At 42.0% G+C, this 24295-nt stretch overlaps 1 protein-coding gene across 1 annotated transcript in view; it reads right to left on the reverse strand.

Moving 5' to 3' along the window:
* ROR1 (receptor tyrosine kinase-like orphan receptor 1) overlaps nucleotides 1-24295 on the reverse strand; it is a 55653-nt gene that overhangs the window by 22144 nt on the left and 9214 nt on the right. Inside the window, exons 2-3 of the mRNA XM_010286860.1 lie at nucleotides 20759-21046; nucleotides 19498-19528 (exon numbers count right to left, since the gene is read on the reverse strand). Coding sequence (XP_010285162.1) covers nucleotides 19498-19528; nucleotides 20759-21046 — 319 coding nt within the window. The remainder of the gene's footprint in view (nucleotides 1-19497; nucleotides 19529-20758; nucleotides 21047-24295) is intronic.

Here is a 24295-nt window from a genome sequence, read left to right on the forward strand (position 1 = left end):
ATAATAATAATAATAATAATAGAATATGATCTGCCTAAGTAACTACTTAGTCGTTATCTCACATCCTGACTGATAGCTGGTTTAACACGATGCCTCCAATCCACAGATGAATTAAAGCATCCAAAATTAATGTCAGTTTGGGCTGCTGTTTTGCACAGCTTAGCACGTGGGATGGCATTGAGTGGCCCAGGCCAGTGCTGAGGCCACATTATGGCCATTCTCCACTAAAAATGGGACAGACAAAATTCCCCGATCCCCCCAAAATCTTACAATTACCCAAAGATGTTGGTCTGAGCGCTTCTCAGGGCTGCATATCGTTGCACTCCCCTCCCCAGTCACTTCTCGTTAGAGGATTTCGGTGCTGAAAGGAGGCAGGTTTGTGCAGAGACATAAACATCACTGGTGAGAGCTGACATGTGTTTTCTACTAACCTCATCTGGGCAGCGCGGCAGCATCTACAGTTTTGGAAGCTTAATAAAATGCATCTCTCATGCAATTAATCCCTTGGCAAGGACGCATCAAAGCAATTACTGCATGTTTTTCTTTGTCATCATAAGAAAGTTTTACAGTGTCTCTATCAAAATGACTCATTTTGGGGAGGCAAAAGCTGCCTACAAAAGGTGGCCATGAATTTGATCTAAATATTGACCAAAAATAAATTAATTATCTGGGCTGTTAGCCTCTGAGATTCACTCTTTTTCGCCTCTTAAACATTTCCGAACAATCCCTTCCCTACCAAAACTCCTCCTGCAAAGTCAACAGGCCTTCCTGCGAGCGAGGGCGCGAGCCGGCCACGCTTGCTCAGCAGCTGCAGCTGGTTAGGAAACAACCCTGGTAACAGCGTTTGGATCTTTCCTGGCAGATTTCTTACATCATTATTCAAGATGAACTGCAAATCATATGCTCATAGTTATGGAAATGGCAGGAAACTTCTTGCACTTATGTTTTGTTTGACAATGCTATTTTAAGGTTACGTTCGGAGGGTTGCTTCGTCCAAGTTTCTAGATGCAGAGGGAAAAAAAAGTAAAATGTTTTTGAAGAGCAGTCAAGCAGGAGAAGATTACAAGTGCTAAACGTTGCCTCTTCTATCAAACCTTTGTACCGCACAGAAAAACACGCTCCCTGATCCTGGATTCCCTCATGGAGCTGCAATGATCTCACACACACGTTCCTTATCCGCCTCTCATCAGGCATTAACCTTTAGATAAGGAGTTTTTGATGGAACGATCATCAGCTTCACCCCATAAATCGGCTGCAGTTGCTCTGCCCTGAGTGATACCAGACTCCTCCTCTGCCCCGCTGGGGCTCACACCCTCGGTTTGATGGCCCTCGCGAGCGGATGGACAGGACCGGACCACGTCACGTCCACATCCGTCTCTGCGCGGTGAGCGCACAACCCTCAGGCACTGCACTGAGAAGCTGGACACAAAATAAGAGAGACAGGCAAAGGGAAGAGACTTCCTCTGTCTAAGCGCCTCGGCTCCATCCCTCAGATTTTTGTCCAAATCCCTAATAACTGGGACCTCTTTGAACACACGTTTTATGAGCAGCCTCAAAGCGTACTACAGCCTGACTGCCCCATCTCTATCAGCCACCCATGCCCAACCATCACGGCTCGGTGCAGCTTTATTTGTACAAGTGGTATCAAGCCACCAGATCCAATGGAGCTCTCTAGTCCAACGCCTCACTGCTTTCAGATGCACAAAAAGTAGGGAAGTGACCTATTTCCCCGGGAAGCTGATATTCCCCAGAGACCGTTCTCCATCTGTAGCATTACCATACAGGAGAATGACACCAGGTTTGCTTGGTGCTGCATGAGGCTGGGCGCTTTTCGACATAGGAAGGGGAGAACAACGCACCTTTCTGCCTCTCTGGGGTCTGCCAGGAGGATACACATAGGGCTACAAACAGGTCGTATCTAAGTACATAGTTAGATTGTCTTCAGTCTCTAGTCAGATAAAAATTCCCAGTACTAAGGAATTTATTCGTTAGTCACGTGAAGTAATGGTGGTTGTTTAGATTTCATTGAGCAATTAAGTAAGTTGCAGATTATATTGTGCGTCTCCCCCACAAATTTGATCCCCGCCCCCATAATTTAGAGAAAAGTGCACCTCTGTGATGTATTAAAGAAAGAAACTTTAAATATAAGAGAAATACAGTCAGGGTTGAGACACCTTTCAAATGGCTTGAGTTGGACATTAAGAGCTTTATTCCCAAACATTTTACTGCCTCTCTGCAGGCATAATGGCGCCTCAGAGAAAGAATTAATGCAACTGATACCACCTGAGAAGGTCTCTTTACACCAAAAGCGTGGCATAACCAGGCTTTAATGCATAAGAGGCTGGGTCCTCCGAGGAGCATCGGTGTCAGAAAACAGCAGGGACAAGGGTACTTTGAACCCCTGTGATTAGAAGAGGGTGAGAATAATAACAAGGTTTTAAGTAACACCTTTCTGTTTGCCTTACATTAAATCTCTTTTGTCAGATGTCCTTTTTTTAAGGAAAAATTAACATTTTACATTTTCCAGTTAGCATTGCTAATGATTCCTGTCTCTCTCACAACTGCTTATTCATTGCTAACGACTGAAACTGCTCAAGTGTTCAGCAAAAGAGTTTTTGCTTGCTACTGTATGACATGCACCTACTTTTGCAACAGGATAGTCAAGTCTTCTGGAATACACGAGAAATAACACACATTCATAACTGGGAACATCAAAGCCAAAAACATCTAATCTAATGCGAAAGACAATTTTTTACACCGTTAACACACAGACTATTTAAATACCATGGGAAAGTATCTTCATTTTTAAGCTATTTTTCCATCCTATGCATTTCTTTCTTTCTCTCCTATGGAAGGACACCCAAACTTCCCATTCCCCAGCAACGTGTCTTAAAGACCTGGCTTATTCCCTGATAAAACTATTGCAGATTGTTTCTTGTCCGGGAGGCAATATCCTGCTCCTTCCTGGGCCTCAGCACACTGCAAATACAGCTTTGAACTATTTCTAACCGATACAAAAACTTGTAAGCACCAAGAGTCAATATTGAGCATTACAAAATGAGTTTCAGGACTTCTGCATCCCATTTTATCTCTCCCTAACTCTTTCCTGCTTTACCTTATTTTCTGAAGTCACAGCTTTATTTCTGCTCCTCCTCCCTCCCCTCTCCTTCCTTCTAACATTTAATTTGTCTTACATGACTCAAATAGGTCTTTCTTCTGGTGACCTAATATTTTAACCTTAAGCATGATGAAAAACAGACTTCACAAATCTGACACTTGAATTAAAAGTGAAACACATGCCTCAGCACAAGTTAATTAAAAATAATACGTATAATGTTAGCTTGTTTAAACTATTATTTGACCAAAAATTTGCACCCATCAATAACTACTATAGTCCACAATTGCTACAAAAATAACAGTAACCACCATAAGCTCAAACTCCCTGCAAAAATTAGCTATGCTACTTCTCCTTTTATTTAACAACAGGTTTCAAAGATCCTGCCAAAGCTGCTGAGCTGCATTGCCGAGCTCTACCCAACGAGATGCTGGAGCACACAGCGTGCGCGAGGGCTGTCTGACGACGGGTGCACGGGCACAGACTTCAGCATATCGGTACCCGAGCACGAGCCCGGTAACCTGCTCAGCTTTTTGCATTGCTGTTGGACACCCCAGTATTAAGTCAGATACCAATAATTAGTTGTAGATAACTAATTTTACAGGCATGTAGCCTTGTTCCTCTCCATGCGGTTGCCCTGATGGGAGAGGCTAGGCACTACAGAGTAAGGAGAGTGAATGGAGAGCAAATACATGGAAAAAGATGTTCGGGAATTCCAGACTCCTTTAACAAACTAGTGGAAAATATATTTTTCTAAATGGCCTTCCTAGGAATTATGTCAAGGTAGGAATACAGCGGTTTTCTCCACTGATGGGCAGCCTGGGGGTTGCTGGGTTTATGAGAATAATACTCATACATCGGCCGGGGGTACTTGGTAAGTCCAAAACAGTTTTAAGCAGTTCGTCTTACTGAAATAGTTGGTCAAGTTTAGCAACTGTGAAAACATTTAAAGTTCACATAACTTGCAGGTCTATCATAAATTCTGCTCCTGACAGACACACATAAATAGACGCTCCTCAGCCGGGAACGGGCAGTCTGCTTTAAAAGGTATCATGAGTTATATTAAACTGAGAATGTCTCGTGAAAAAGATTGCTTTTGAGATAAGAAACTCATTCTTAAGACAACAAACATGAGTGAAAATATGCTTCAGTGAAAATTAAGATCTGTCCATCCATTCCCTAACGGTAATCGGATAAGGCACGGAGAACTACTTTGTTTTCTTTAAAAGCATTTTGCCTCTCTACACAGGCTGCACAGACCAGCATGAAGCAACCACACTTCAGCAACCACCTTGGGACCAAAATATTCATAGTTTGGTTAGCCTTGAGAAGGATGCCTAGCCCTAAAGTCTGAAAATCATGATTTGAAGGAAGAACTGTGTAAAAACGGCAGCTTTCTACTCAGAAATGGGCCAAATCCCCTTCCAAAACTGTTGTTCCTAAAAAAAAGGCAGTCACTGCCTTTTCCTCCTGCTACCTGAAGAGTGAATACGTTGCGACACACCTTCCTGCCCGTTTTCTGGCAACAGCATTAAAAGAATTATTAAGTAAATTCTGACTTCTGTTTTTTGGTTGGCTTTTTTGTTGCTGTTAGTGTGGTGAATAAAGATGGAAACATCTAATTTTGCAAGGTCAGCCAGTTTGAAACACTGCACGCTTAAAGCATTTGAGAAACTCAAAGAAAAGCCCAGCTTGTTTGTGGTAAGGTGTTTGTAGAAAACATGTAAGATAACAACACACTGCAGCTCATTTACAGCCAGTAATTGGTATTCAAGGTGAAAAAAACATTTTCCGCCCCTCATAACTGTGTTTTTTATGATTCAAGCAGCAGAAGAAGGAAAAGGTACGTATTTTTCTGGACTTCTCCAGGTTTGCAGGATATGCAACTTATTGGTACTTACCAACAAATCAAACTATTCCAATTCCTTTATTCAGTTTTATTTTATTATTCCAGTGTGTCAGCAACTGAGAACTGTGAGTTGATCAAATTTTGCATTAGATGTAATTAAGGGTGTCTCCGTGAACGGACCACAAATTCCTAAGACACTTTACAGGTGATTAATTGTGTATATTCAGGGTACTTGTAACATCTGGCTGTACCGTTTCTCAATAAGAAAGCGCAGCCGTGTCTGCCAGACTTCCTACCTGTCTCAGTATGGCATGGTGGGCTGAGGTGAGTGACACCGAAATTTTAGCTGTAATTCTGAAATTAATTGGTATTGATAAGGTTATATACGTGTTATGTATTATATTAATGCTTTCCCTCACTGGAAAAATATTATTTAAGATAATAGAACTGTTCCTACAACCTTGTTTCAGTAACGCCTGTCCTGGCATACTTTCGCAGTTGCACTTTATCAAATCTAAAAGCTGGTTTTTATCTCTAAGTGAAATGCTGGTTCGTATCAATACTAACTCTTATCGTGGTCTGGTAATATAAAGCATGCATTTTACAACTGCATAAAAAATGAAATGAGGATTAAGCCAAACACCATTTAAAAAGGCATGCACACATACCATCTATGCAGCAAAGCGATTTACGCACAGTGTGTGCGAGATGAAAATGAAAGGAAACGCTGGTATTTATATACCATTGCTCCTTTTATCCAGCTGAGGAACTTTATTTTGGCAAGACCACGACTGCCTATTTTGTCTTACAAAAACGCCTTATTTGCCAAGCATGAAGTAACATTCCTGTGTTATTCACACTGAGGAAAAATACGGAGCAGCTCCACAGAAACCTGTGGAGCTCCTCTGGGTTTATCCCCATACAACTGAGATTAGACTGAAACGGTTGCAGCTCCTAATGCAAGTACTCCCCCAAACACAGCTCCCAGTGCAAAGCAAACATTCTCCACATCATTCCTTCAGATTTATCATTGCCAAAATAATATTTTCTCTCATTATCTTTTGTTCCTTTCAAATCTGCAAAAGACAGTACACTCACGGAAGACCAAATCCTCATCTGCAACGTGTGCCTGAGCTAATTTGCATCTGTTGAGGAGGAAAAACTGACAATACCAATTCTAAATAAATCCTAAAATTTGCCATGAGATGCTAAAATTGCAGAAGGAGATTTCTGAAACTAGCATAGCTGCAAACAGTAAAGAAAAGGCTTTTACTATGCTTTAAAGTCCAAGATTAAGAGATTCTGCTATAATTCGTATTTGTTTCTCCAAAACGGGAAATGGTGTAGCTGTCAACAATAACGCAGAGAAAATGCATTTATTTATTTATCATATAAATACAACAAAATAGCTTCTATTCCAAAAGCGACTGAAGCAGACAGTAGATAGCACTTACTAACACCAGATCTTTTAAACACAGGCGGGTAGAGACAGCTTGCATCCAAGAATTGTAAAAGACCATGTCTCCATGATCTCTCATGGCTGTCGATTTAACCAGCTGCCTGACAGCCCTTGGGCTGCCAGTACACGCACACCTGGAAAGACCCCAGTGACTCCACGCCTGCCAGCCTCACGCCGTCCAAGACAAAACAGTGCAATGGCTGAAATGAAGCCCAAACACCAGAGGATGTGAGGCAGTACCGGAGCTGGTGGCAATTCCCACGAGCTTACGGAAAAGAGACCTCACAGACGCACTTTGGCAAAGTGAAGAGTTGGGTTGTAAAGATAACAATGTTTGTACATTTAGAATCTTACAAAGGCACTTGACTTGACACAGCACAAGCATGTTCAGAAGTTAAAGACAGATAAAACCAATGTGACATTTCTTTTTTTTTTTTTTTTTCCTTCAGGGATGTGCTCCAGTTAATTCAAAACCATCGGATTTGGAACATAACATAGCCGAGAGAAAGTACTACAGCCTGTGCTGTCCCCAGGATGGTTAGATGGAGAACTGCAAGGGCCTCTTTTCACCTCTAAATCCTCCAAATCTCCAAATTAGCTGTGAACCTTGAAAGGAGATCAGCTTGCAAAGTGTTCTTGCTGTTAATTGCCAGGCAGAACTGTGGCAAAAGAATGTGCCCATTCATCTCAAGCAAAATCAGGACTGAGAGAAAATGTATTTATTTAAAGTAAATTTTCTGACAGGAGAAATTTGCCTGGAAAACTACGACAGGGTCACATTTGTGATTAATTTTTGCTTAACATGGATCTTTGTTGGCTCAGACATCAATAATAGCATCCAACTAGTAACAGGTCAGATGATAACTGCTCTCCTTCCCCACCGAGGTAACCACACACATACTTTCCTGTTAACAAGATCAATAAACTTGACACGTTCTGAAATCGATGATGAACTCCTTTTACAGTATTTGAAGTCGCCCAGGGTTATTGCTTTCAACGGCCAAAGCTAGAGCGTCATGCGTGTTTTTAATTACCAGGATAAATACTGTAACACCTTATAATCTTCTTCCTCGCACTTAATGATTTTGTGATGAAGTAACACAAATTGTGAATGAGTCGGTAACTATATGCAGGCAGGCTGCACAACGATGTTATCTTTATAGGAGAACTCATTCTAAAGGTTTTACACCGTACTGCAGTAGCAAAAGCTCCTTGGGTCAATACAGATTTATTCCGATTTTTAATGTTTTTACTAGACTGAATAAACACTTGCCCCAAGACCGAAACCTAACTAGAAACTGGTTCTCCTAAAGGCTCTGGAAGCCCAGGGTATACTCTGAAGTAGAGCTTGGTGTGACTGGCATGTCCTTGCAAGAAGGAGTCACACTGTTAGTTCAGGGTGAGGATTGTTCCCTCCAGCTTCTTGTGGGCTTTCACAGCCCCTTCGTCACGGGGCTTTAGCTCACAACACTCCTGACATCGGCTGATTACCGTGTGGCTGCCAATGGCATTGGGTGGCCCTTTTAAATTGCTGATTTTCAAGTGGTCTTCACAAGAGAGACCCATTTGAGCATGGAGGCACCTAGAGCAAGCCTGCACTCATCTTCCCCCGGGAGCAGAGGAGCTTGCTCTCAGTCGGCACGCCGGGCCAGCCCAAGGAAGGTAGGACATTATTCAAGGTGGAAAGAGAAACACTCCATAATTATGGAACCCTTTGTGATATCGGATCTAAAGATACATGGAGGGGGGTGACTAAAGAAGGAAAATTTGCAGCTGCCCAGCTCCTGGCTGGGGGCCGGGTCCCAGTCCTGGGATGTCTCATTAGCGAAAAAGCAAGGGCTCGGTGCTGAGTCCATCTGGAGGGGGAGGAGAAGCATGAAGTGCCCATGGAAAGGGAGCTACATATGGACAGAGACAACTTTTCGTGTGGGTGAAAGAGAGCCTGGGACAGGAAACAAATCCATCACGCAGAAGCCACAGACACTGCCTCTCCCCCCTCCAGTACCCCCACTTTGTTTGTAATACTGTAATTATTACTATTACTATTTTTTGTTCTCTTAAATAATTCCTACCATAAGCACCCGGCGCTTCCGCTACCCTAATATTTCAAATGTTTAATCTTAATTCACTTTTCAGCCTACTGGTAGTGAGGCTGGCAAGCAGCAGATAAAATAAAAACCTGCTTGAAGTTTCACCCAGACTTGAGCCATTGCATGCTGTTACGATCTGATGAACCTCCGACAGATCCCTCATTGCTCCTCCTTTTCTTGCTTCCCATCAACACAGACTGAAAATAGCAGAAGAGGATTTGTTTAAGGAATATCAACAACAGCTGGGCACTAAAGTAAAAGAAGAACAAAATGAGAAAGAGATTGAGATTTGCCCACTGAGATTTTACTACCTGGTTATGCAAGATATTTTATTACAACCACAGAAATGTTATGGGCCTTTAAATAGGATTTCCCTTATAATTAAAGGCCTTACGGCATAGGGGAATCTCACTGTACCTCGGAGACGACCTCAGACATGAACTGGTTTCTGAAATGCTTGACTATTTCTTTATTTCACCCCGTACACCTGACCAACTCCCACGTAAACTGGCAGAAGCCCAGCAGAGTGCTGTAACAACACGCGGCCACCCGAAGTTGCAGGTGTTTACGTACAAGATGACCATACAAGATTTTTAAACACACTTGCTCCATGTGACAGAAGTTCAATTTTCTCTTTCAGAAAACCATAATAAAGGTGACTGATTCACAATTTCATTTGTCAGTTTTCTTAGTTACATTTAACTCATTCCATGACAGCTAGAAATAATTTTATACCGTAAGCACATGACACAGGATGTACAAGGATTTCCCTTCTTTCCTCCTACATCTAAAGATCTTTACACTCACCTCCCCAGAAGTGACACACTAGGCAATAGTGCTAATGAGGCAACAACCAGACAAGAGAAACTGAAGCAATGTATTCTCTCTTTTAACTTTTTGGTGTGGTTTTTTGGGTTTTTTTAACTGCTTAAGATGGACCAGCAAACCCCCAAAATATAACAGAAACCTCCAAAAGGCTGGGACTGGGAGGGAGGAGGCTCTGGCACTTGGGCTACGTCGTAAAATACACCCCTCCTCCCCAAGACAACAGCACCCATCTCTTTTTTAGCAACTCTTAGATGAAGAGCCATTGAAGTAGGTACTGTGTTGTAAATACATGCAAATAAAACAACAGACCAATAATCTCTGCCAGAAACTTTAAGATACCGTGTCGTCTGAGCATAATACAACCCAGGTCTAACCCCATGTGAATTAGAGACGCTCTGAAACACCATTTTTTATTTGTCCTCTTTGAGGACAAGACATACATTCAGGGCAAGCCCTTTCCAAAATAAAGCAGCACAAAGACAGGCTCTTGTTTAGCCAGTACTGTAACCTGACCCGGTCCAGGAAGGGTGAAATTAATTGTAATATTGTCAGATCTTGCCTCACAGCCTTTGGGCTCAAAGAAATCCTTGTAAGTCATTTAAATTGCTCTCACGATTACAGCTAAATGGGAAATTTTTTGATGAAAATTGTCTTAGAGAGAAAACATCATCTTCTGAAACTTGGAATGTTTCACAAAAACACAGTGGTTTGGACAAAATCGCTGCTGCAATTGTGTAGCAGCTCCAGAAAGGATTTTTGGGTTCGCTTCAAAACAGCTGTTACCTGGAATGACCACATGAAATATGGGAAAACCGGGTTACACCTCCGCTCTAACGCAGTCTTCCTCCTTTCAAGTGAGTATATGCTGGGCTAGAGGCTATGCAACATTTCTTTTCTCAGAAAAATGCCTAAATGGTCTCAGCTTCATTTCAACATGGAATAAAACCAAATATTGAAGGCTCAGTATTTTTAACCAAATCCGATACTTTTTTCCAGGAAGTCTTAGCTGCAACCTTCATGTGGAGCTTAGTAGCACAGGTCCTCTGTCCTGGGGTGTATTGAACTCCTACCCAGACAACTTCTGCCAGGGAGTTCTTTTTGGGGAAAAAGGCCTCTGTGTGGATAAAGAATATATAGCATTAATAGGAACAATACTTGGCAGGTCTGACTATTCGGTTTAACTCACAAGACTCAGTTTATTATTAGACAGACACAGATTGCCAACTGTATGCAATGATTTTTTTTTTTTTGCAGTATCTCCATAAACACAATACCCTGAAGGCTGTGGGAGATGATCAGGGTGAGTAATGCAACTTTTCAGCCTTTCCTAATTATTTTTTTTCCTTTCTGTTGCCAAACAGAAGAAACTTCTAAAGCCTCACTTTGCTCCTTTTTAAATAAATCAGGAAAATATGCACACAGTCTGTAACTCAGGGTCAAATTATATAGATTACAGGATTTCTTTAAGTGTTTGTATAAACACTGACAATTGAGATCACCAATTAGAGAAAGGAAAAATCTATTCTCTATCCACACTTTACGTATCAGCGCCTCCAGGTTCCCGTGTGGGATTTGAAATGTCCCTAGATCCACAGTTAAAAAATTACAACAAGCTATCTGAGCCTAGTCGATAACAGCAGCATAAATTCACCTTTCAGTGTTACCCTCAGCCTTTATCAAACATGGTCAAACAAGCTCAGTGCAACACGACTAATGCAACAAGGCTAAATTAACACGCTAAGAAGCGGCTAAATATAAAAAAGCACAAGACCTGATCCAGTATTTCCAAAATGCTGAAAGCTGAGCACTTCCTAAGCAAGTAAAAGCAATTTCCTATTTTTATCTTCACTTCCACCATGGGTTGTAATACACATGCAATCCTCACTGCCTCCCTCCTCCTGACCTCTACGGGCACGTCAAGAAACCCTTTCACTGCATAAAATACACCATACGTACTTTTTCTTTTCTCTGTTTGGATGCGCAGCGGGAATTGGCACAAGGATCTCTGTTACCACTTCTTGAGGAAGGCCACCACGCAGAGCTGAGAACTGATTTTGCCAAGCAATGAAGTAGCAGTGCTGGTGTTCCCATCCTTAGGTACCACAGAGCAGCTGCCGAAGCGAGCTGGGTGTGGCAGGATGCTGCACTAAGCTCTCTGCGTAGACTTGCGCTTGGAAAAGATGCGGTGAGCAGGCAACGGTGCTGCTCATAAGCAGACAAGTTGGCTTCAGGACAAGGGGAACAAAATGCTGGGGGTCAAGGTTTCAACTCCCCCAGTCTCCTGAGGTCTTGCTACAAATCCTGGGTGCAATGTCAGTGGTTACTGACTATGGAACCAGGCCATATTAAAGCCTCGTAAAAATAAAAGTACAAATACTCTTCAAATACTGACCGTTGCACAAAGGCCACTTCTATACCGAATATTTATTTGCATACATAGTTGCTATGGGTGATCCTGTGCAGAATGAAAACAAATCCAGTTCTTAATAGCACATTGTTTTTTCCCTTGTATTATAAAAATGCATTAGGGAACTCTGGCTCCCCATGTCCAAGTCATAATGTACTTCAGCTATTTTTCCCTCCCCACTTAAAATAATATTGACACCAGTATAATTAATCTGTTTTCAGATAATACAACTATGTCTCCACATTGTGTCATGCCTTTCCTTCATGTGGCATGAAGACAGAAGTGCTTTCTGTTTGCACGACAGGCAGATAAGGGTGGAACACTTCAGCTAAAATTGGTAAAAATATTTATCAGACACCCTTTCAAAAGTAAAAAGCACTTTTTAAGGTCAAGCTTTTTCCAAACAACAGGCCAGTTTCTTTTCTCTAGACTTACCACAGCATAACAAAATACAACTTAACCCACTTCATTAGTAAGAGCTGGGGTAAGAGTCATGGCAAAGAACTCAGATTTTTGCAGCACTGCTCACATGAAAACCAGTGGACAATGCACGGCAGCAGCAGACGAACAATAAACCAGTGGCAGAGGTTTTGGCCTGTGCCTCCAGAGATGGAGCTCAATTCTCTATTTCCTTACAACGCTACACATGCAATAGCTGGGGCAAATCAGCCCAGGGTGTCAAACCCAGACAAGGTGACCAGCGTGACTTCAGCTGCATCTGAAGTAGCACAAACAGCTGCAGTTAAGGCAACTGAAATACACCTTTAATCTTACTCTGGGTGTTCCCCATACGTGGTCTGGGAGATAAGATGAGGTAGAGAGGTAAATGATCCTGGGATTCTCAGACAATGCATATATTTAGCTACAGAAGTACCTTGAGGTAGATAAAATGCACTAGAATATTGTCTGTAGCTAATTAATTAAATACAAGACACAAATACGTCTTCCTAAACCCCGCACTACATTTACCAGAGGGTTTTCATTTACTTTTGCTTGCTGAGGGAAGTCCAAGAGCATGCCCTCTCCTAAACCATACACCCCGGTGCCTCTGCAGTCACCTCACTGCCCGTGATGCTACAGGAATGTCACAAAAAAAATCGCAGCAGAATAATCAGAACAAGGGAAAAGGTGAGACAGTGGCGTAGCAGATAAGTGTGCACCAGATCAAAGACCCAGTGAAGAGGACAAGTCCAGCTCTCTCTGGAAACACTTCATTTCCACGACTGGCATGCTCACAGCAGATAATCTGACTCTCAGACCCTGGCAAAACTAAGGGAGTATTATTTTCATTTGAATGAAGTAATGCAACGGAACGTAACATGGTTTCTGTCAGCATCAGCCACTCAGACTTCATCTTCATACCGCGTGATTTTTTTGCACAAATATATTTATATTGGCCTGCACATAGAATATCCCACTTTGAGCTTGCGTCTCCGATCCTGCGCTGTGTGCACAGGCATACATGCATCACCACGCAGTGGGGCTATAAAAGATTCTGTGCCAAAACTCTTGGGACTTGCCTTCAGTCCTCGTGCAAAATTTCCACCGTCACTAAGCAACACGGAGGTAGTTTCTATGAAAGCAACAAAACTTGTTACAGGACTGGAAATCAATACCCCTCCATCACCAAGATCCCGGGAATAAGCCTGGTGCCCAGCCCGAGCGCAGGAGCCCTGGGGCGCCGGGCGCTGCGCACCGGCAGCGGGCAGCAGCAGGGAGGTCGGTCTCAGGATGCTGCTGGAGTGGCTCTCTGGTGAATCTACTCTTGCCACTTTATCAGCATTTTTTTCTTCTATGAAATTCAGCTTCTATGGTCAAAAGGGAAAAGCCTCTCTGTTACTTTTTGAAATCCGGAATCAAATACACAGTTGGCCAAGTCTCACCTGGATGCTGGCCAGTGGTTATGCATTTTCTCCTCGAAGGAACCATGCTGACATCCAGCCACCCAGAGCCACTGTATAAAAGATCTGTTTTACTAAAAAACCCAGATGTGTTTAACTAGGGAAAAAAAAAAAAAATCTTAATCACTGAAAAAGAGGATGGGAGAATCCTGTGGGGTTTGCGGCTTCACAAGCCTCGCAAGCTATTTCTGGGAATCACAAACCCCACTTGATTTTATGAATCAAATGCCCCTTAAAATTACAGCCTTCTCCTCTCCTCTTTTCCTCTTCTCCTCTCCTCATTCCCAGTGGTTAAATAAAGAACAAAACAATACCATATTTAGGTTATACATAGAAAAGGCTATGTTAAGAATAAAATGAGTGTTTAAGAGCAATATTGACACAGGATTGTATATACCCTACTCGGGAGGTACCAGTCCATGGTATATACACCCAGGTTGATTTACATTCATGCCATTGTCTCCCTGCTTCACAGTAATCAGTGCACATGCAAGAGCAGTAATATTGATGAGCTAGACATTTTTGTCCTCTAAAACCTAAAACACCATGTCTTGTGAACGTACAGTATATTTTGAAGCGGTGCCATGCTGTTCTTCCAATGTTTCCACTGTAATAAAGTCAAAAGTCTGTGTTGTTGAGTGACGTATTTCACCTGCAGGTTAAGACTTTTTGAAATGTGCTCACAACACAATAAAGTGCAGGCAAATATACATGGAGAATATGCAGAGTGTTCTCCTCACCTCTTCCCACTGCACTACACTCCAGCAGGGTTTGTCTAGCTCATTTTTAGACTGGACCATGTGAAAAGGCATTTTTGTTGGGTTTTTTTTTTCCCCCCACTGTAGCTCTTGTGGCAGTCCTTGAACAGAGTGCAGGTGTGCTCCACCTCCTCTAATTTCAGTGACTTGCACCTAGGATTTTTTCTGGAATGTGTGAAGTTCAGGGCAAGCACAGGGCCACTGCTCCAGGTAGTGAGAATACAGAATGAGGAAAAAAAAAATGGCCATAATAATAATAATGGAAATGACTGGGCACACAACCATTTTCCAGGCCAAAGTATCTCTACTGTTATATTAAATTCTCTCATCTCCTGTAAGTTCCTGTGCTCTGACCTCAGCCCTTTCCGATTTTGATCTCTGCAGCAACCGGAGAGACCTGAGGTTAAGATACATACTTTTATGTCCTTAAAGGACTAAACCATGCCATGGATGATGGATAAAAAGTAAGTTTCAAAGTGATGTGAAGCATGGGAACTACAAAAATAATGTTCAAGTTACAGGCTTTCAGGAAATTTTTAGACGGGATGGCTACAGCCGTGCATATATACGTGTAGACAATATACATACATACACAGAAACATGCAATGCGCAAGTAACACCAACACATGAGTTAACTAGCAAAACGCTCCTTTTGATCTTCCTCAAATCATTCATTCAATTCAATTTGAGTTTGCATGCAAAAATTCCACAGAAAAAAGAAGGGGCTAAATTAGCTGATGGTGGCCTTTTTACACCAAGAGCCAGCAGGACCTGACTTTATCTGCCAGAGGAGCCCCCCCAGAGTCCTGCCTGTGGTGGAGGTGCCCTTGACACCATCCACTTTATGGAAACTATTCCAGTAGCCCAAGAGCCGGAGCCGGCGCAGCCGCCCAGGTTCCTGGGCACACATCCGGACTGTGGGACAGAGGCATTCGCACTCTCCCCACAGCTCACTGAGCTGCTTGTAGCTGGCACTGTATCTGTAGCACCTTCCGGCAAAGCAAAAGATAAAATAATGATTTATTTATAAAGCAGAAGCGTGGGTTGTTTTGTGGGTTTTTTTTTTTTTTTAACAAAAGAAGCTTCTTCAAGCTATGTCAGAGACGCAGAGCAGCAGAACATGTTAATGGAATGTAACTCCACGGCCTCACAGATAAGGGCTTTAAAGCCGACCTTTGCCAAACACAGGAGAGTTAAAGGAAGGACGTTCAGGTCAGCCAGTGCCTTATGCTGCAGCAATACCTTGGTTTCTTGATTTCATACAGACTGCAGCGGTATGTTCCTGCTGGATTTTCTTTCATTTGCTTCAGACTGATTTGCAAATCAGACTTTTACAGAAGTCATCCATTTAACCTTTGTATTTTTAAGCTACAGTTGGCCCATCTATTTTTCTGCCATCACATCAGTGCAGAACTCCGCACCTATAAATTATGGGAAGAAAAAGTGCTGAGCATATGGATTTTTTTAAAAACATGATCCTCAAATTAAATCCTTAAATGAACAGAACCTTCCACTCATGGTAGATTGATAAAGACAACATGGGAAAAGCACACCCACTGAGAAAGGCTGCTACTTGCCATCGATTTTATTCATTGCCTTATCACAGGAGACGAAATGCATGCTGATAAGGTACAAACACTATCCAAGTAGAGTTTTCATTTCCACAACATCCTTCAAAGTGCTTTCCATATTTAGCCTTCATTTAACCACTGTAAAATAATATGATATGTCCCTACGATGATGTACAGTGAGTGTCCATTTGCTCAGAGCAACACCAGCGGTCAGCCTGCACAGCGCGGGAAGAGAGACATAGGTTCCCATGAACGTATTTTGGGGGACTAAAATCAGGTGAAGCCACGGGCCCACAGCCAGTTTAGCCAAAGCACCAAGACCAACGATGTAACTGCTGAAAAAACGGCAGGGAGATATTTTATGACCTTCCAGCTTCCAGGACTACCCCTGAAGAAAGTGTTTACCCATAGGACTCCCATGACTCTTAAACGATGGAGAGGGAGGTCAACCATGTAGTACACTATCACCCTGGAACTTGAAAATTGAGGCTGGCATAGATGGGGTTGGTTTTCACAGATAAAAGCAGGTATTTCTCATGACTATACTTACTGCTCATCTAATAGCAATGAGGAGTCCTAAAATGGCATCAAGACTATGAAACAACATAATAGTCCGAGAGCTGATGCATTCAAAGGCTCTCACAGCGAGCAGGCTCCAACTTCTCTTCATATTTGAAGAAATTTGCAATCAAAATATCAGAAAAAAATGTTTTAATCTTTAAAACAACTTAAATAAATTTGGTTTTCCGACAAGAAAATTTAGCAGAGCTGTACAAAATGCTCTGTTCCCCTGTGCTGAAGAGTACTGCTGCTTTTAGCCAGTAGTCCTCCAAATGCTTTTTTGTGACACTTAGCTATGTAATGTGGGATCACTCTTACCACAGGCACTTCCACCAAATTTTCATTAATTTCATAGCTATGAATTTGTCTGCCAACTTGTATGGGGAGAAGGCTATGCATGAGCAGGCTACACAATACTCGAGGTACTGTTTACATCTGAAGAACAGCAAACAGCAAGGAACAGATTTCGAGGAAATTCCCCTCCTGGATTCCACAACATGCAATTTCTCTTTGCAATTTTGCTTCACACAGCTGGACCTAACCCACTGCTGCTATCCATAAAGGCTCTGGCACTCATGCTACTGGCAGCAGATGTGAACTAGGTTCAAGACGATGTACACGGACCTTTTTTTCTACTCTCATTTAGTACAAGTACCAAGTTTATAATTTCTTTGTCACAAGCTCCTTCCTGATTCTCTTATTTCATAGATTAAATCTGGTTAGCTTCTACAGGACTGTAAGTGTTCTCCATTCAGTAAAGTGGAGATCTCTCTGCACATTACTTTGGTTATGTTTCTCTCCAATGTTTAGTACAATGTGACCTCTTACTAGACAGAGCCCACAACCTCCCAGAGTAATGCAGTGTGACTAAATGCCTTTTTTAGTTACAAAATTAGAAGGCACAATTATAAAGACAACTATTAAAGAGGATGTCTCACTTCTTTTCACCTTTCACAGTCTTTGTGTTTGTACACAAGTATATCAATTGGCAGCAAATGCTGAAAACAAACTGAAAAGCTTGGATTAAGTCACTTTAAAGCTAATTTAATGTTTGATATGGTGCATACAGAAAACAGTGATTGTTTGTTCCCTGAATATATGGGCTTTGCACGCAGAGTAAGACAGGGCCATGTTAAGGTAGAAGAAGGGCGCTTAGCTCAGGTGGAGTGTAATACTTCTAGTCTCCAAACTAGCACTTGTGACAGTAGCTTGTTTTTTCCTCACGGTCTGGATGATGCTGTGTAAGACACCACCTTAGTGCTCAGCCCAACACTCACTGAATTAAGGGGACCATTTGCTGTTACTTCTCCATAACAGGGTGAGGCTTTTAGCTAGTTAAGTTGTGGTCTTTTTTGAAAACTCCCAAACTCTGCCAGAAAGAAAAATGGGAAAAAGGTCCCCAAATATATATTTTTTTTTAAAAACGTAAGGCAACCCTGCGTGGCCTAGACAGTGACATTCCAGCACAGCTCTCTGCTTTCTGTGCTCACACTGCTCTCCCACAGGTTTCTGATGACCAAGGACGTGTTAACCTCACAAATTTCAGAAACCCCAAACCAGGTGGAAGCAGACACAAAATACACATCTTCTCAACTCATATGGAACAGGCTGCCCAGGGAGGTGGTGGAGTCACCATCACTGAAAGTGTTCAAAAAACAGGTAGACGTGGCACTTCGGGACATGGTTTAGTGGGCATGGTGATGTTGGGTTGATGGTTGGACTGGATGATCTTAAAGGTCTTTTCCAACCTTAATGGTTCTGTGATTCTGTGATTAATTAAGCCTCCAAACTGCTAAGCACAACAGCCACTTCCCACAGAACCATAAAGCTTTCCTCCCCAGATCACAAAATGGAGCCTAAGTCCGAGCAAAGAGCTCCCCTTCCAAAACAAACTCAGTAACTTCATGTCAGGTACCTTCAAAAGGGGAGACAAAACACATTTTATGATGTTCCATTAGAGGGCATCCTAGCATGTCCTTTTGTGGTCAGATGCTTCCCATAATTTATGTCCTCTGCAATACTTTGTATATTTTGACCTTCTATAAGGGCAGTCAGGAACATTCACATCCCCAAGCTTTTGCATCCCTTGTAATCGTATTAACAGTTTCATTTTATGTTTTAGTTGGTACTGTATTCCTCTTCTAATGGTGCAGCTTCCCTTTCAGTAGGTTTTCAGTATTGTTCCATGCATGTAAGATGTGAATAAGCTGGACACACTATCATAAAATTAATTTCAAACTTCAGAACAGATGAAGATCACACTTGAAAGGAATAAGGGACTATAAAAGGTGAGAAAGTTTGATCATGTGTCTTGAAACTAAAGGGGAAGATAAATGTACATTCTCAAAAGCTACCGAAGACAGAAGCTCTACTGCCAAAATACAACAATGTGGCAACTGCTCAGATCCAGCAGCATGGACCCAGCAGCAGGAACCAAACCTGAGCTCCAGGATACAGGGAGCTGTTGTAAAAACAGCCACTACTCCCACCCATGTATTCATCTTTAAAAACTCAGTTTTAAGACAGTTTACTAATACAGGTACAGATAGATACAGATACAGTTTATGACCATCAGTATCCTTAAAATCAGTAAGAAGCCCCTAGGTAGTAAAATCTACTTATAGTGATAAATATTTTCCTGATTGGGCTGTGACATGAATGAAGATCAGTTTCTACTCATACCTGTAGGTAGACTGAAATCAGTTCAAAGACTGAAGGCAGCAGAAGACCTGGAGGTAATAATATTGGAAATTAAGAAGTCTAGGGTAAGAAATAGGAGTTGACATGATAACATGAAAATATATCTATGAGACAGATAATTCAGTTATAATAAATTACCATACTATCTGACTTAAAGTGGAATGTAAAAGTGCTCCTGTCACACAAAATGAAAAATGAACTTCTGACTGCTGAAATGCAAGATTAATGAATCGACATAACAGACATGAAACAACTTACGATGATCCTGGACTTGCTGTTGGCGGGGGACCTGGAAAAGTGACAGAAGAAAAACAGTGTGATGAGTTATGGTGAGGTAGCAAGCAGGAAGCTTTTGAAAACCTTTTAAAAGATAAAAGTAACAGGCTGTCATGTTGGATGTGGTTTACGTAGTTTAACAGATGAGTCACAGTTTCTCAGTACCAAAGACAAGACTGTATCCTGTAGCAATGATTGTCTGCAAAATGCCGTAGACGAGGACAATAAACAGGTGAGGCACATTCTCCAATTCAGCTGTGTCTCGGGCCATCACCGACAAGGTTACAGCAGACCACATGAGGCTTGTACAAAAGCATGTTGTAACTATAATTGGGAGAAAACAGCATCATTTCCCCCTCTCAATCTTCATTATTTATCAGGGAATTCATCCTAGGCCTGATTCAGATGCATCGATCAAATTTGCTCTGACCTCAGTCAGCTTTGGCCGAGAGGGTTTCGTTGTTACTGCCCTCGGTGCTTTACTGCCTTACCAGAGAACATCTAATGATGATTTCTTATTAGAATTTAGAAAATATGGGAGATTTATGAAAAAAGACTATGGAACTCATCACATAGATCATTCATTGTGTGTTACTTGTCCAGTTTGTAAGAGGATTAACTAGGACTCTGTGCAAACATCTTCATCGCAGTGAACTATTTCCCTCTGAATGTGGAGGTGGAGGAGAAGCAGCACAAAACCTGCTTCTTGTTTGGAATCCTCTGTGTTTTCAGATCAGCTCTGAAGGCAATTATCTCAATATAAACTTTGACTTTGAAAAAAAGTGCTTATTTTACCTGACAGATGTATACATATGTGTGTCTGTCTATATATATAATTAACACGCCTCCAATCCATACTGCAAGCTGAAATTTCTCACTTACTAGAGACAAAGGAGATCACTCAGGCACTTGAGAATAAAATAGTTTTTCTCATCTGGTCTGAATCCACTCAGGTAGCACATTAATGAACCCTATTGTCTGGTGACCCCTGTGTTTAAGTCCTGCTTCCAGCCGGCTTTTATATAGTAAAAGCCACCGTTACAGCTGGCAACATGGGCATCTCAGCTGAGCAAAGAGCAAACAGGCAGAGAGGATAAGCCCAGTGATGCTCCCAGAAATAGGCTGAATCAGACCACCTGGTACCACTACATCAGTGCCTTCATTTTCAGTGGATAAACACACCTTTCTCCACAGTTGTTTTTCTAAGTAATAGTTTGAACACTTTAAAAAGGAGAAAACTTACCAAATTTTACAAACAGCACACCAGTTGTAGAAACAGTCTTTCTGCCGTTAGTTGCAACACACTGGAAGTAGCCAGTATCTGTAGTGTCAAGGTTCCTTATCCGCAATCGAGACCCATAGCTTGTAGCACGGAAGGAGATCCTCCGGGGTTCTTGGACAACTGGCGCGTCATTTTTCAGCCAACGGACAGTCGGAGGAGGATTGCCAGAAACTTTACAGTGCAGCTCTGCAGTCTGGCCAAGGGTGGTAGTTATGTTATTCATAGGTTCATCAAGTGTCAAGAAGTAGTCTGTTACGTAAAAAGAAAAAAGGGTGAATAAAGAACTCCAGCTCAGGAGATGTCACTTTAAAGAAAGCTCATGCTTGCCTTTGAAAGGGAGAAAAAGGAAGTGGCTATCAGGTTTAGTAGAAAATGATACTACCTGTTAATTGATGTTTCAGGGCAGGCAGTAGGTCCCACATAGTTTTGCATGGTAATCAAAGGAACAGATTTTGGAATTCACATTGCACTATAGTAATGATCTATTTCTTGAAAACTTCTCCTCCTTCGTACACCCGTGGATTCTCTCTACTTTCTCAACATCATCCTATTTGGCTTTATTTAACACAGAAAAAGGAGGTAACACTGTTTCTTTTTGTTCTTTTATTTTTCCCTTTGGCTACCCAATAAACATGGAAAACGTATGAGAAATCTGGCTGCTCATTTTGATGCCTCTGCCTATGCAGATCTGCCCCTGCTCTTGTTACGACCCACAAAACATAGCAATATATGAAACGAATCGTGCAGAAGTAAAGGTCTCAGAGCCATTTTAAATTCATTTTCAGAGCAATGTCAACAGCATGTTGTAAGTACTAACTGCATAGATGAGGAATAATGATCATGTCTAGGAGATGAAGACTTTTTTCTCACTCAGTATTTCCCTTGCTAAGAGTACTAACGTTTATCTTAAATCTGAAATAGGTCTCATGATAGGTGCAAGCAGAAGATCAAGAATTCTTTTGTTAAGACAGAGAATGTTAAATCAAAATTCAGCAAAATTAATCTCTTCTAATGCATTCTTGAGCATTGCCTTCTCCTGTCAAGTGCTATTTCATTCTTCATCATTCAGGAAGAGGACTATTTCTAGTTAACTGTATTCAACATTTAATTAAATCCTTTAGAGGCAGAGAGCGAGATGGATTGGGTATGGGGAATGGAATACACGGGCTTTGATCTCCGTGTCACAGCTTCAAATCTAATGGTGGTCATTACTGGCCAAAACCCATTATCATCCGCTGGCTGTCTCAGCAGGGCGGCCAAGGAATGAGAAATCCAGAGGCCGTACTCTGCTCCTGCGCTCTCAGACCGAATCCAGGAGGTCAAGAAAAGCCCATCAGTAAGTAGACCTGTACTGTGTTGCTTATGCCCCACCGTTCTCAGGTACATCTATTGTTAACTCCCGTAACAAGCCTGCCTGAAAGTATGGAAAAAATCTCCAGCATGTCTAACAACAGCTTAGCCAACTAACTGGCCTAACTAATTCACTTCCCTAATTATTTACTTTAATCACGTCTTCATTAGCTACTCCCTTCATTATGTTCTGTGTATATCGATATCTCTTTCCTTTGTATTTAATCTGCTTAGCATGTAAGCTCTTACCCTGTATTTGCACAGCACTTTATACAAGGCGTCCCTGTTCTCATTTGATCCCGGGGAGCCACAGGATAAACATTTAGCACAAAGGAACTGCCCACACATTGGTTTTTTTCCACTGATCAACTACTCTTTTAGCATGCCGGTATGAAACTGCAAAATATGACTGTTATCTATACTCCCATGGATCTAATTAGTTAGGAAATCTATGTGTGGAGTAAAAAGGGCAGAGATCCCAGCCCTCGGTGAAGACAGACAACAGGGTTTGATGTCTTTTGCCAGGGCTGTCAGACTGGCCTTTTAGCTCTCCAGAATCATTTCTCCATGCTTTATTGCAAGACTAGAAATGTTTCTGACTTGCTATCTTAATAACCTCACCGGGAAGCATAATCTAAGTCAGCACACATATTCTTGGGTTTTCTCCACAATCTGGGTTTAATAAAATCACACTAATAGCATGGAACTGGATAACCGCATTTAATTATCCAATGTAGCATTTCTATACCACAGTCATTTATATAATTCCTGATAACGTTTCAAAGACTGATTCAGATATCTACAGTATAACACAGTCAGAGAACAGAATGGCCTCAGTCCTGTGACGGTCTTGCTGACAAACACCACAGTAAATATAATATTTTAACGGTCCTGTGGTATACAGGAAAGGCGAATAAAGGAGAAAGGAAGTAGGGTAGGTTTCCAAAGGCTGGAGAAGAATTTTAAAGTATCGGTAGCAACAGTAAGTCAGTGAGAAAGCAAGTGAGTAATGCAAGAGCTATGGTGCAGCTTCTCTATAGGTACAAACAGGAAGAGCCTCTCAGTGTCAGAAGCTCAGGACTCCTCGAACCTTCCTCCATGAACTACTACAGAGACACAAAAAAAAATGCATCCATTAAATTCAGCTTAGCTTAGTCCTCAAATCCCTAAATTTTACATACAAATCATAAATCAGATCAAGCAGATCACCTGAGATGAGATTTAAACAGGGCAGGTTTCAAGCAATTGGAAGCTTCATGGGAAGACCTTTCTCACAGATAAAGCAGTTCTGTAATCAAAAATGAGCTGGAGGTCGAACAGTGCTTCCAAAAAACCCTGGACTGTTAGCGAGGCATACCAAAATTACGAGCATTCCTTTCCCGGCATGCACAAAAGCCATCCACTGCTGCCCTTGCCCGGCGTGGAGGGGCCAAGGAGAGGCCCAATTGTATTTTTAATACTTGTGTCTAACTCTCACTTACCAACACCCATCAAATCCCCAAAGCTACTGCCCCCATCCTCTCCCTTCCATAACAACTATGCAAAGAATATATAAAATAGTTCCTGCCAGCGGCCAGCTTTCTGTCCAGTGACCCCTGTCAGCCACTTTCTGGTGCCATCAACGTTAGTATCTCCTCCTCTGGGACCAAAAGCCAAGAAAACCAGCAGTAAATCCTCCTTTTGTGCTTTCGGCAGGGGGTGAACAGGGCTGATGAAACGGGACGGACCCGCTGCTTGCACGCACGATGAAGACATCGCGTCGCATAGCCGTGGTCTTACAGCACGCCACGTTCTACCATCTTTCATCTGACAGTCTCCTTGCCATCAAGGAGCTCCCCAAACGCCCAGACTTGACTCCCTCTGACCTAAAGAATAATTTCTTCGAAACACAGTGGTTCTTATGTACAAAGTAATTACTGCGCTTCTGAGAATTAACCAGTCTAGTGGCACTGGCCATTGGAAAGTCTGAGTTTTAACCCTGGCTCTGAGTAGTCTTGGGTGAATCACTTCAGTTACGATTTTTAGGAGAGCCAAAGGGAAGTAGACACCCAAAGCCAATCAAAGCTCACATGGGATTTGTGCAACTAAGTCCTTTTAAAAACAGCCTTAAACCTTTTGGCTCAATCTCTCCAGCTATAAAGTGTGGAT

The sequence above is a fragment of the Phaethon lepturus genome, unplaced genomic scaffold, assembly GCF_000687285.1.
Source record: "Phaethon lepturus isolate BGI_N335 unplaced genomic scaffold, ASM68728v1 scaffold15945, whole genome shotgun sequence".
NCBI classification, from domain to species: Eukaryota; Metazoa; Chordata; class Aves; order Phaethontiformes; family Phaethontidae; genus Phaethon; species Phaethon lepturus.